This window comes from Camelus dromedarius, chromosome 36 (assembly GCF_036321535.1).
Source record: "Camelus dromedarius isolate mCamDro1 chromosome 36, mCamDro1.pat, whole genome shotgun sequence".
Classification (NCBI taxonomy): Eukaryota; Metazoa; Chordata; class Mammalia; order Artiodactyla; family Camelidae; genus Camelus; species Camelus dromedarius.
Window position 1 is genome coordinate 8851561 of NC_087471.1, and position 13162 is coordinate 8864722.

The 13162-nt window shown below is 45.5% G+C and overlaps 1 protein-coding gene across 1 annotated transcript in view; it reads right to left on the minus strand.

The window, feature by feature from the left end:
• The window catches only part of SCARA5 (scavenger receptor class A member 5), a 96128-nt gene that overhangs the window by 65404 nt on the left and 17562 nt on the right, over positions 1-13162 (minus strand). Inside the window, exon 3 of the mRNA XM_010995450.3 lies at positions 6269-6397. Within this exon, the coding sequence (XP_010993752.3) occupies positions 6269-6397 (129 nt within the window). The remainder of the gene's footprint in view (positions 1-6268; positions 6398-13162) is intronic.

A 13162-nucleotide genomic window follows, 5' to 3' on the forward strand; every position in this document is an offset into this window, starting at 1 on the left:
CTTGGCTGTGTCCTCCTGGCCACTGTCCACATGGCAGTAGGCTGTGGGATGGGGATCAGGTTGGGATACTGGCTCAGACATGACTGATGACACAAGGCTGAAAGGAAAAGCTAAATGACAGATGTCTGAGTCCAGGTTCCAACTCATCCAACAGGTTGCAATACTTGGCAAAAGGCAGCGTGACAACACTGAACTCACATCAATGACAAGACCTGCATTTAAGTTAAAGCAACAGCAAAACCAACAAGAGTCAGTTCTGCTGACATGGAAGAGCCCTCACAAGGCAACGTTTCCTTTGAGAGAAATCTGGTGTTGTGGTGGGCGGGCAACAGACATGATTGTTAATGGCTGCATAGTATTCCATTGTTTGGATGCAATGTCTGGTGTAACTATGAGTCACCACTAGGAAGGCTCGTGCAAATTTAGGCTACGTCAGCATACATGGAGTGTCCAGATCAAAGCTGGTCCCAGCCCAGCACACCCCGTCCTGGCCAGACCACACCAGCAGTACTATGTCTAATTCCTTTTACCACTAAAACCAGGAGCTTGTCAGGAAGGGATGGGAGAGGGGGATGGCCACTGTGTCGAGGCATTCACTTTAAGCTATGCGTTAAATGAGCACGTACTATATGTAGGACATTATGTGAGGCTCTGGGAGTACAAGAGAAACAAGACACAGTGCTCATCGCAAGGAGCTTTCTTTCAGGATAGACTGGCCCAATATGCCAACAGAACATGTCAATAAAACGTGGCGAGATAGGGCACCTCACAGAGGCCCCCAAACCAGGTCGCATGAGCTGCTTTGAAGGAAGAGGACTTGCTGAGCCTGGTGTTTTGAACTCGCTGAAGAACACTCATGAGAACTACGAGAAAGCGTTGATGTGAGTTGTTCCTACGTGTGGGGCACGGTTAAAGGACGATAGGGCGGGGTTCTTGTCACTTGAGGCTGCTCTTCTGTAACAGTACAATACCTCTTCTGTCTGGGAAGTCAGGAGGGCGGTTCTTGCCCCAGGAGGGAGGTTGTACAAGGCGTCCCCGAGGCCCCTTCCAGGGCTCGGTTCCTAAGTGGCACCGCAGAGCTGGCTTGCCCATCTCCCCACTAAGGAGCCACAGTGTGTCCTATTTCTTGGCATCCTGAGTCCTCACTGCACTGCCACATCAAGTCCAGGATCCCTCAAAGTCTCTATCTAGGCTTCCCCTTGAATTTATTGGAGCCGTGTGGTCTATGAGCACACACATGCCAGAGGGCATGCCAAGTCCTCTCTGTTTATACACAAGAGCACTGGGTGAGCAGGTCAAATGAGTAGGTTTCTAATCCTTTGCTATTCTGACAGCAAAATCCCTCTGATTGCTCCAATAATGATGAAAATACTAAAAGTAACAAGTAATCATATCTAATTTTATTGATTTCTTTTTATGTGCAGCACTAAGAGTTTCCGTGCGTTAATTAATTTCATCCTTACAACAACCCTAGGGCGTAGGTACCACAGTCATCCCATTTGCTAAATGAGGAAACTCAGGATATGAGAGGTTAAGTGATTTGCCCCAAGATTAGAGAAATATTCAGAGGCACAACCTGCCCTCGAACCCAGGAGTTTACTCACAAAATAGAACATCGCTATTGTCTTAAGAATGTTTGAAAGACACACAGAATAACAGAACTATCATTTAGCCCATTGAATTTCAGCCTTTGGCTTGTACCCCATTTGTGGGTCATGAAATAAACATACGGGTGGTGCCCATTCTTAAAAAAATAAACAGACTAGAAAATCATCAGCATCCATCAGACATTTAAGATCATCTCAGTTACGTACCTGTGCGTGAGCTACTTGTCCTGTAAAATACATTTCTTAATATAGGTCACGGCCAAAGAGTCCGAGAAGCACTAATCCAGTCCAACCTGCTCATCTTACAAATGAGGGTATTAAGGTTCAGAGAGCAAAGTGATTTTCCCATGATTACAGGATGTTAATGGATGAGCCGGGACTAAACCCAAGTTTTTCTAACTCTCAGTTTATATTATCAAGCTTAACTGACTGCAAAGAAAACCAAGAGAGAGCAAGAGAAATAATGTGGTCACAGGGTTAGCGCTACTACAGTAACAACAATCCTCCTGCCTTCACCCTGCTCGCTGGGTGCCTGGCACGTCTCTAAGTGCTTTAGACGTGTCAGCTTCTTTAACTCTCATAACAACCCGATGCGGCAGGTGCAATCATTTCTCCCCTTTTTCAGAAGAAGAAACTCTGATACAGAAAGTTCAAGTAACTTGGCCAGCCTCACAAAGCCGGTCACAGAGAACGGGTGATTCAAATGCAAACGGGCTGGCCTCGGAGTCCATGGAGTTAACTGGCTTAAGGTAGAACTGCATGAGCCTGCCTGTCCTAACTTTCTCCCTAAACGCTGTCATGCCGATAGTCTATACCACGACGTGTGTCTTAATACAATTAATTACACATCTACTTCTATGAGCCACAGGTCCTTGCTGACTCTGTCATTTACCATGTCATTTAGATGCTTGGCTAAGACTGAAATAACCATCTTTTTCCACAAATAAGATCCTCTCCACGGTACATTGTCTCTATCATATGTTCATTCATTCATTCAGCCATTCACATCTTAAAAACCATCACGCACCCGCAGACTTGAATACGGTAGGAAGAATTATTTTTCGAAGACAAAAACTGGGCATAACACCCTTCCTTGTTCCAACAAGGATCACGACAGTTTACGAGGATATATAAAGTACACTAAAATAACAGCAGAGGAGAACGAGTGAAAGGAAGAACAAGCCAGAGACACTAACGGAGGCAGGCATGAGACAAACACGAAAACACTTTCCTGGAAGTCTACACACTTGCTGTGGGTGAACTAGAGATGTCTGCAGCTTTCCATCTGAACTGCCTACAGATTCACACATCTTACCAAGGGGGTGACAACTATCTCTCCATTGGCATCAATTACTTCCTTGCAAGTGATCTTGATTACTTTCAGAGCTACGGTCTCCTTCAGGTGAGAACAAACTAATTCCTCAGGAATCGTATTTCTCCTTCCGAGAATAAGACAGAAAATCATTTCCCCGTGGGTCCTCTTAGTCGACGTTGTGTCACGGGACGAACACCCTCAAGGGCTCCCTCACAGTAAGCGATAAGCCTGGAATGGACTTTCAGGGCGCTGTGTCTGACAGGTGTCCCAGTAAAGGCCTGAGCATCACGCTCTCAATTCCAGGATGTGTCGTGGTATCAGCCACCTGCTGTATAACTGGATGTGGGCTCTGGGCACACACTGTTCTCTGAGTGCAAAGTCGGGGATGGACTGGCTGGAACAAGGTGATCTGAAAAGGGGTGATTGGTTCAAACGACACTGGAGTCACCCAGTGTTCAGCACTCCCCACTGAGGCCAACCCAACCCTCCAGCTCGCGAGAATAAGGCTCCTTTGCAGAACTTGGCCCAGAGCACTAGCTACGTCATACTGTCCTAATGTGTCTGTGTGTTATGATTTTTCAATCTTCCCAGAGCAGGAATCACATCTCATGATTCTTTTTACTCCCCAGCTATAGACTGCCTGTTTGTGTTCCATCCAAATTCATATGTTGAATTTCTAACCCCTAAAGTGATGGTGTTAGGAAGTGGGGCCTTTGGGAGGTGACTCAGTCATAAGAGTGGAGCCCTCGTGATGGGATTAGTGCCCTTAGCAGAGTGACCCTGGAGAAACCCCTCGGTCCATCCTCCACTTGGAGGGGACACAATTCTGACCATAGTACCTCCTGTGCAAGGTGACCTCAGAAGGAATCTGGAGAGCATGTTCTGCCCCAAATGAGGAAGCAGGACATCTAACAGAAGGCCAGGCAAGCTCTCCCTACCATTTTGGTATTTTCCAAAAAGGAGCATCCCAGGAGGTCCTCAGTCAAGGTAGTCTGAAGAAACTTCTTACCTAAGGTCGGACCGGATCTCCCTGAAGAACCCCAGACCCGTCCACCGCATACCCAAGTCCCCTCCCTAGGGGAGAGGCAGCTGGTGACTACAGTCTGTCATTGGCTACCCTCACCAAGCCTCTCCCAGAGGCCAACATGGTTTCCCAGAGAAGAACTTGGGACGGGGACAGCGGCCAGGCCACAGAGCTAAGAGATAAAGTACAATGCTCTGTTTCATCCGATCCCTTCCAATCCATCCCAAGTCTTCACTCCACGCAGGCAATCTGGTCCTCATAAACTTCAAGTTCAAAGGCAATTATAAAGATCAAAATCCTCCCCAGGTTTCCCCATGGAACAGCTAAGGAAGCAGGGCGATGTTTCTATTAGATTAGAAAACCACGTTCCGCCCTTCTTCCTGAAACTTTCAGGATGTCATTGTAAATCCCGTTCAACCTCCAAGCCAGGAGAAAAGCCTTTCTGCATCCTGCTGGGCAGCTCTACTTGTTAAAAACTCTCCCCTGTTTTGAATGGAAACTTGTCTTTTTACAAAATCCACCCATTCACCTCTGAGACCACACAGACTACGTCCGCCCTTTCCCACGTGGCAGTCCTTCAGACAGAGAACTTTCATTTTCCTGCCAGTCTTTTCCTCCCGAGAGATGATGCCCTTCCAGGCCTCCAGAGACCTGCTCCGGGGTCCCCACCAGCCTGGCTATCTCCTCCAGACCCTCTTCTTTCACCTAAAAATTCTTGTTCAGCAGAGTAGTTGTAATACCACAGCCCAGCTTTCTTGCTGGGCTGAAACACTTTCCAAAAATTCTGGAAATTTGTTATGGTCACGGCTGCCAAACCCACAAAACCCAGATCTCAATCTCTCACTGAGCAGCCCAAGAACATGTTCAAATCATCCTCTGGCTGGACATCATCCCTTGGTCCCTCGCATGAATCATGAGTTTCTCTCGCTGTTGCTCTTGGCTGCCTCCCCAGGTCAATGGTTGATGGTCGATGGGACAGACACCACCCCTAGCGATGCCCTTTGCCCTGAGTGTGGAAATCTGAGGGTGAAGGCAGCACTGAACACCCCGTCACAGGAGCCCAGTGACTATCCTCACTTGACCGAAAGTGAGATGAGACCAGGGAGGTCCTGGGCACCTTTCTCAGGATTTCTAGTGAGGGGTCATCTGTAAGGGCTCAGCCTCCATCTTCCTGCCCTAGAGGTAACTCAGGGACCCCGGCCTCCACACTGCAAGTCAGCTCTGCCTGACCAGCAGCCCTCCTCCGACCACCTCCCGCCCCTCCATGCAACACCCACTCTTCCTCAGTGTGCATCTCCTCTGGGTCACTGCAGCACCTGTGGTCACCATCGTCGTCCTCATCAGAGTCCCTGCCTCATTCTGCCTTGAGACAGGGCTCCACTTCTGTGCCCCTGCCTCATCCCCTAGACCCCCAGAGATCCCCAAGGGGAGCCCCTGGAGCTCATTGAGCTGTGTCTCCAGTCTTAACGAGGAACCTGGCACAGAGTAGGCACTCACGGAAGATGAGCGATGCTGAAATAAACTGATGGTTTTACTGTGTCGAGCCTTACCTACCCTCATTGAGACAGGTAGGAACTGAGCACCCCTCCCTCTGGAGGGAAGACAGGAGAGACCATCACAGCTTCTGTCCTTATCTGCTCCACCATCTCCATCACGGTGGGACAATGTACATGAGCTGGGCTGCTCAAAGCATGGGACCCCCAATCTGATCCCTTCCTTAGCCTGTGAGCTCTGCTTCTTCCTGGCTAGAGAATGTGTCCCAAACTCCAGCCCATCACCAGCCCATCTTGCAGACAGAAACCAGGGAGAAGAGTCCTGCTGAACTGGGGCAAAACCATCCCAAACACCATCATCACAAAAGGGCAGCAGGTTTACCATGACCCTGATTAGCCTCAGCGACAAAGTGTCCCATAACTATTTTCATCACACCCCAAGGCCAAGGGGCCCAGCCCTCCCAGTTCAAACCACAGCACAGAACTCCAGGGAGACCCAGTGTAATGCACGGTGTCACATTATGAAGCAAGAAAATCAAAAGCCACTGGGAGCAGCTAGGTCTCTGCTCCTGGACTCAGAGATTTCCCGCTCACGGAGCCCCTGCCAGCTCCTCATCCCACACGAAACAGGCAATGCTGTTCAGAATCAAGCCTGTTCAGAAAGACCAGTCGCTTCCTCCTCCGTGGTTTCCATGGTGAGAAGGGCAGTGTTTGGGCTCCTGAAGGAGGGAATGGAGAGCCACTCTGGCTCTCCAGTTCCTACCTGCTCTCACCTCCTGCTCGTCTCCTTCTGCATCCTTACAGCCCAGGACAGGAAGGATGCTCTTACCTGCTAAGATGAAGATGCCCACGAGGACCAGGAAGACCAGCAGGTAGAGCCCGAGGACGGCGTGCTTCAAGGCCGACAGGGAGCCCAGCTGGGTGCAGCAGCCACCCGCCCGTCGTTTGTGGCAAGGACCTAGACCGAAAGGGGAAGAAGAGGAGTGAAAAAAGACATTTGAAAACCCCCAAAGCCTTTTTTCTCATTTGGTCTCACCTCTCCCCTCCCCCACTGGAGCCTCCCATGCACCTGCACATCTGTGACGCAGCTGCAACACCGGGGAGCTTTTCAGAACCACGACAAAGCTTTTCCGCTTCTAGCTCTGTGTGCACGAACTCGCCAGACAGGCGTGCCCACAGCTCCCGTGGCCACATAACCCACCCTCCCGGAGCCAGTCCAAGCAGCAGAGGAAAAGCTCTAATAGGCTCGAGTATGTGTCCTTGACAAAGCGTCATGTCCCGTGTGACCAGGAGACTCTGGAGAGAATTTTAAAAAGAGGCTGCAAACTCCAGCTTCCAACAGCGGCCAAGGAAGGATGTGGGCCAGGTGAGCCTGGGGATGCCAACAGCGCATGCCCAGCCTGGAAGCCATCTCCATGTAGGAACGAGGGCCGGATGTTGCCAGAGCCAAAATTTTCAACACAAGCCAGAGTGATTTGGAGGCATCTCCCTATTTTTAAGCGTTGACAATGAATTAGGGGGGGAAAAAGACAAAAAGAAAACAAACCACTAGGGACTGTAAACAAAACACATTTACATGCCAGATCTGACCACCTGTTGACAACCTTGGGTTTAGATTGACAGGAGAGCACAGTACATAACTTCATCCTGTGAAATCACTCAAGGCTTATCAGGTTCTGGCCAAAATGGAACAGCAAAACATCAGAGCTCTACTGGAGCTCACGGATCTTTTAGTCCAACCCCTTCAGTTCACAGATAAAGGATGTCAGTTGTTAGTGGCGAACTGTGGATGAGGACCCAGGTGCCCTGTCTCTCAGTCATCTTTCAGCTGGACTTCTCCTTCAAGGCAGCCTTCTCAGATGGCCAGCACAGAGGCCAGCAAGCTCTCCCAAACTCCACCTGCTTTGTCTGCTGACAGTGGAAAGGGAGGGATGCTGTCCCACCAGGATCGCCCAGAATGGCAGGTAAGAATCAATGGAGGGCATTTTTTCAAATATGCATGCCGCTGTGACGCACTCTCCACCCTCTGCAAGGGAGAAGTGCTGCCAACTGGAGCGCGTTGTATGTGGAGGCTAGTGTGGGAACCAGAAAAGATTGACAGCAGATGTGGAAATAATGGATATTCAGAAGACGTTTGTAAAGCTGGTGTGAGGCTTGCGATCCCTGGTAACTTTGGGTTTGCAAGGGAGGTAGCCTTATTACCTCTCAGGTAGCATCACGACCGCCACAGCCTTCAGGAAGTTAGGTGACCACGAGGGGAAGGGTGGCAACCACACTGATACCCTGGCTCTCCAGAGGTACTGTTAAGTGAGGCACATTTTCCCCCTCACTTACTCCATTTTATTGAAAATACTGTTGTTAAAACAGCTAAATAGAACTGTTACATAATATTTCCACAAAACATCGGGTACGATTTGGAACACGTCGAGAAATACAAATTCAATTACCATTCGCATCAACCCTTAAATGTTAGCAAATTTCGAAAAATTAATCTGACCTTTCTAACTCACCCTAAATCTTCTTTCCTAGAATTTTCTATCCCTTTCCACACACTGGGATCTATAACCTATTTTTCTCCTAACTCTGCAGGTTTCTCATAGCCATTTGTCTTTTCCCTTTTCTCATGAAAGCTGCTGGCTGTTTGGTTGCAACTCATTAGAGAGAAGTTAATTTCCCTTGAGAGTCAGAGCAGTAACCATAGCCTCGTATATTATCCAAATATTAGTGTCATTATCACGATGGTTGTTCCAACTCTTCTGCTCTAAGCCATGCTTCCTCTTGAGATGTTGCTGAGAATGATGGCAGCCTAACTTCTGGGAGGGTCACAAGATACCCACGCTGAAATGCCATTATCCTTATGTTTATCCCAAACCATCTCGGGCTTCTCTTTTCATTAGCTTTGTTTCACCCTCTTTGTTTCCCTTGAAGATTTAATTACATTCAACCATATTCTGTTAACTGTTCCAGTTTCAGTGGACTCTCATATTTCTTGTTCATTATAAAAACAAGTCCTTCTCTCTCAAAAAAAAAATGTTCATTTTTTTTTTTGCGTATAAATTTTTTTTGTGGGGGCACAACAAGACATTATACTTTGCCTGAGCTTGAGGCAGTCCATTTAGTGAGCTGAACATTAAGACAGTTAAGGATTAACTGCAAACAAAATACATTCACAGATTGACTAATGAGGCTCCTTCAAGATTTGTAAAGTGTCAGATTACTGCTAACTGTCATTCCATTTGAAATTTTGTTTAACTGAAGTACGATCAGTTACAATGTGTCAGTTTCTGGTGTACAGCACAATGTCCCAGTCAAGCATATACACGCACATATTTGTTTTCATATTTTTTTATTAAAGGTTATTACAAGATATTGAACATAGCTCCCTGTGCTATACAGCAGAAACTTTTTGTTAAGTCTATTTTTATATATAGTGGCTAACATTTATAAATTTCAAACTCCTAAATTTTCACCTTAGGGAGGAAACCAAAACAATCAAGACTGCTTCCTTCCTCCAGGAATGAAAACATTTTCCTAATCAGTCACAAAGGCAAGGCTACTTTTCCTTTACTCCCTAATTAGAACACCATCCCTTTAATGTCCAGTCTGTACTGACTCTCAATTGTTGGCAGAACAGGGGAGGAAAATCACACAGCTGAGAATACGGCTGGCTTGCATCTTGCTCTGTCGTTTACAAGTGTGTTGCTCATTCATTGTAAGAGTGGAGCGAACTGCAATGATATAGCTCTATTTTTCCCCCTTCAAAAAAAGAGTAGTTCCTTCCCCTCTACCTGAAGCTTCAATCTAATAGCCAGCACCCACTGGTGACAGGTCCCTTTGTCACCTAACACACATGACACAGACCTTCCTCTGAGAGAGCTCAGTCCTTTTAATAAGACTTGATTCCTTGTACATTAAACAAAATCTGTTCTAAATAGAATGTAGCAAGTGTTTCAAAGAGAGATTTTCCACAAATGGTTAGACAAGCAGAACTTTCCTGAATGGTGCTGGCAAGATGGCTAGAGGATATGATTGTAAGGGCAAGCGGACAATTTAGGAGAAAGACAAGTGATCAAGTCCACCCAAGACACATTTGTTGACCTTTTAATATAATGTGACAGTAGCATGTTAGCTGAGTAATTCAAATTACTTACACTCAGTGGAAGATTAAAAAATACTCCAAAATAATACAGTCGGTAAAACCAGGGCAAAAGGTATGCTTATTTATTTGTCAAAAAAAAAAAAAAAAAAAAAAGTAAGAGAAAAGTAAAAAAAAAAAAAAAAAGTAAAAGAAATTCATCAAGCCATGAAAAGATATGGAGAAGCTTAAGTGCTTATTACTAAGTAAAAGATGCCAATCTGATAAGGCTACTTTCTTTTTGATTCCAACTATATAACATTCTGGAAAAGGCAAAACTATGCAGACAGTAATAAGATCAGTGGTCGCCAGGGGCTGGGAGTGGGGAGGGATGAATAGGCAGAGCACGGAAGGCTTTTAGGGCAGTAAAACTTCATCTGAGACTATAATGAAGGATACATGTCATGATACATTTGTCTAAACCCACAGAATGCACAACCCCAAGAGCGAACCCTAACGTAAACTATGGACTCTGGATGGCAATACACGTCCACATGGGCTCATCAGTGGTAAAAGATGTACCTCTCTAGTGGGGGATGTCAGTTGTAAGGGAAGCTGTGCATGTGTGGGGGCAGGTGGTACCTGGGAACTCTCTGTACTTTCCACTTAATTTTGCTGTAAACCTGTAACGCCTGTAAAATTAGTCTATTTAAAAAAAACACACACACAACAACTAAAGGTTTTGACTTACAGATTGTTGGGGTATAAACTCCAACAGAGTTTTATGGAACACCCACTGTTTTTTTGGTAGCCCTACTATGGTAGCCAGCCTTCAAGATGGCCCCAGACAGTGCCTTCCCCCCCTGCAGTCTCCTGCATTATACCAGGATTGGGTTGTGTGGCCAATATGGCAGAAGTGATACTGTGTCACTTCTGAGATGAGACAAAAGACACTACAGCTTCCTTCTTGCTCTCTTTTTCTCTCTTGGAATATTCAACTGGGGGGAAGCCAGACGCTCTGTCATGAATACCCTATGGAGAGGCTACACGGTAAGGAACTGAGGGCTTCAGCCAACAGCCACGTGAATAAGTCTGGAAGCAGATCCTCCAGCCAAAGCAAGCCTTCAGATGACTACTCCCTGGCTGAGCTCTTGACAGCAGTCTCATGAGAGACCCTGAGCCAGAACTATCCAGCTAAGCTGCTCCCAGATTTCTGCCAGATTGGATTATACATATATATATTTCTGAGCAAAATTTGAGATCTGAAAAATAAACAAAATCTTAAATTTTCTTGTACACTCATGGCTTCCTAAGAAACGAGCTTAGGTAAATTTTTGCTGTTTTAAGCTGCTACAGTCTGGAGTAATTTGTTACACAGCAGGAGATAACTAATACAATCTGATAGATATTGGGAAATACAAAGATAACAAGCTACATGATGCAGAGACTTTGTCAACATTGTTTGCATCCAACCTCTCAGCTCCTAGACCGGTACCTGGCACATAGTAGGCACTCAAAAAATATTTGTTGAGTGAGAGATGAAGATACAATCATTGCCTTTCAGACGCTCATGTCAAGGGGAAGAAGACGTATAAATGGGTAACTATTACACAGGTGGGAATGATGGAGGTGTAGAAAGGCAATACGGCACAAAGTGTGGCACTGCAGAGGCAGTGATTCCTTCTTTGTCGGCAGGTAATCCCTGGGTCTGCCTGGAGGAGGCAGCAACTCAGCAGGGCTTTGAGGGATAGGCCTTTGGAAATGGGCTGAAATCTGTCATCTTTCTCTCCAGCATTGCCGTCTGATTTACAGCTATTATAAATTTGAAAACTGTGACTTTAAGAAGAAAACTTTCTTCCTCCATGTGAGAACAGTTCTGAAGAAAGTACCAGACAAAGCTGGTAGTTATTAAACATAGTCGTTGTTTGCAGACACGGTCACACACAAGACCAGATCGAGGGAGAAAATGGCAACAACAAAACAAAACAAAACAACAAAACAACAACAAATCTTCCAAGACCTAGGAGATCCAAGGGAAAGTTTTTCCATCTTGCAATGGCCTCCGCAAATGAGGGTGGCATCTCAGGAGATCGCGAAGCCAAGAGAAGAAGGCTCAAGAAACTTGGCGAGAACAGTGGCTCCAAGAGAGTGATCAGAAACAAACAAACAAAAAAGTACAAAGTGACTGGCGGGCTGGGAGATGTTTATCTCAGCGTGGAGCCATGCTTCCTAGTGAATGGCTACAAGAAGTCAGATGGGCGGCTTCCCCACCGCTAGAAACCCCGTCCACGTGAGGCTGCACATTCTGCCATAGCTGACTGTCCCTGGGCTGTTATTTTTCTTGCTCCATTTTTTTTTTAATTTAAATTAATGTAAGAAGGAAATTTTATATCATCTTCATGAGTGGAAAATTAGTGTCTTCCTATTACACATTAAAATAAATACCTAACTACTAAAATAATAAACTTACACCCATATGTCAAAGTCACCTGGAATACCACTGCATTGTGTATGGTCACATTCTGAGAGTCACTGACTTTAGTAAAAGTGATTAAATCCCAGTTCAGTGACAAGTGGCAGGGGGAAGGGTGATGCACCCCATGGAAGATTTCACTTACAGAGAAGCAAAACTAAACTTTTCAGATGTTCAAGGTATAGAATAATCTGGAAGGTAGAATGTTAAGGATTAAGTGCCATTGAAATAACCACGTCAGAACCTTACCCTCATCTCCGGCACTAACCTCATTATTCACAGCTGTCCATTCACAGCTCTGCCTGCCCTACTCGTATAAAGGTCCTCTGTCACCATCTCCCTACCTCAACCAGCACAGAGCAGAACTGCAATAAGGTCCTTTGTAAGAGCAAAGACATGTGTAAGCCATTTATTTTTGGTGTAAAGACTGGCTCTTCGCCTTATGCAAATTGTTGACACATTTTTGTTGGCTGACAAAAAAAAAAAACATATTTTTGAGCAAAATTTTGCTCTGAAAAAATAAACAAAATCTTGGCTTTCCTTGTTCACCCATGACTTCGAATTGCCACTTAGTGCCCATTTGGCGAAACTGTGGGAGCAATTCACTGGAAAGGAATTGACACTTCAATCCAGGCTGAGTAGCATAGTAATGCATGGACCTTCTTAGCCATCCAGGGGCCCGAGTCCCATCCTGGACGTTCTGATTCTGATTCAAGGATGAAATCACACATCTATGGCCCCGAGATGCATAGTTCTGGAGTAAGGCTTTTATATCAAAACAGAACGTGAAGACACATTCTTGGAAAAAATCAATGAGAAGTCTATTATCAGAGCTTGGTTTAATTTTTTAATTTATTTTTATTTTTTACTTTTTTATTGACGTATAGTAGATTTACAATGTTGTGTTAATTTCTGCTGTACAGCATAGTGATTCATCTATAAATGTATATATTCCTTTTCATATTCTTTTCCATTTTCATTTCCTGCTATTACAAGGTATTGAATATAGTTCCCCGTGCTATATAGTAGGACCTTGTTGTTTGGTTTAATTTTCTTTAAACATTGATTTCTCTTTAATAGGGCACATTCAAAAGGGGGTTGCTTCAAATTATTTTATTATTCCCAGAGGTTAAAACTCTGAAGAGTTCCTTTTAATCATGAGAACAAGAGTACTC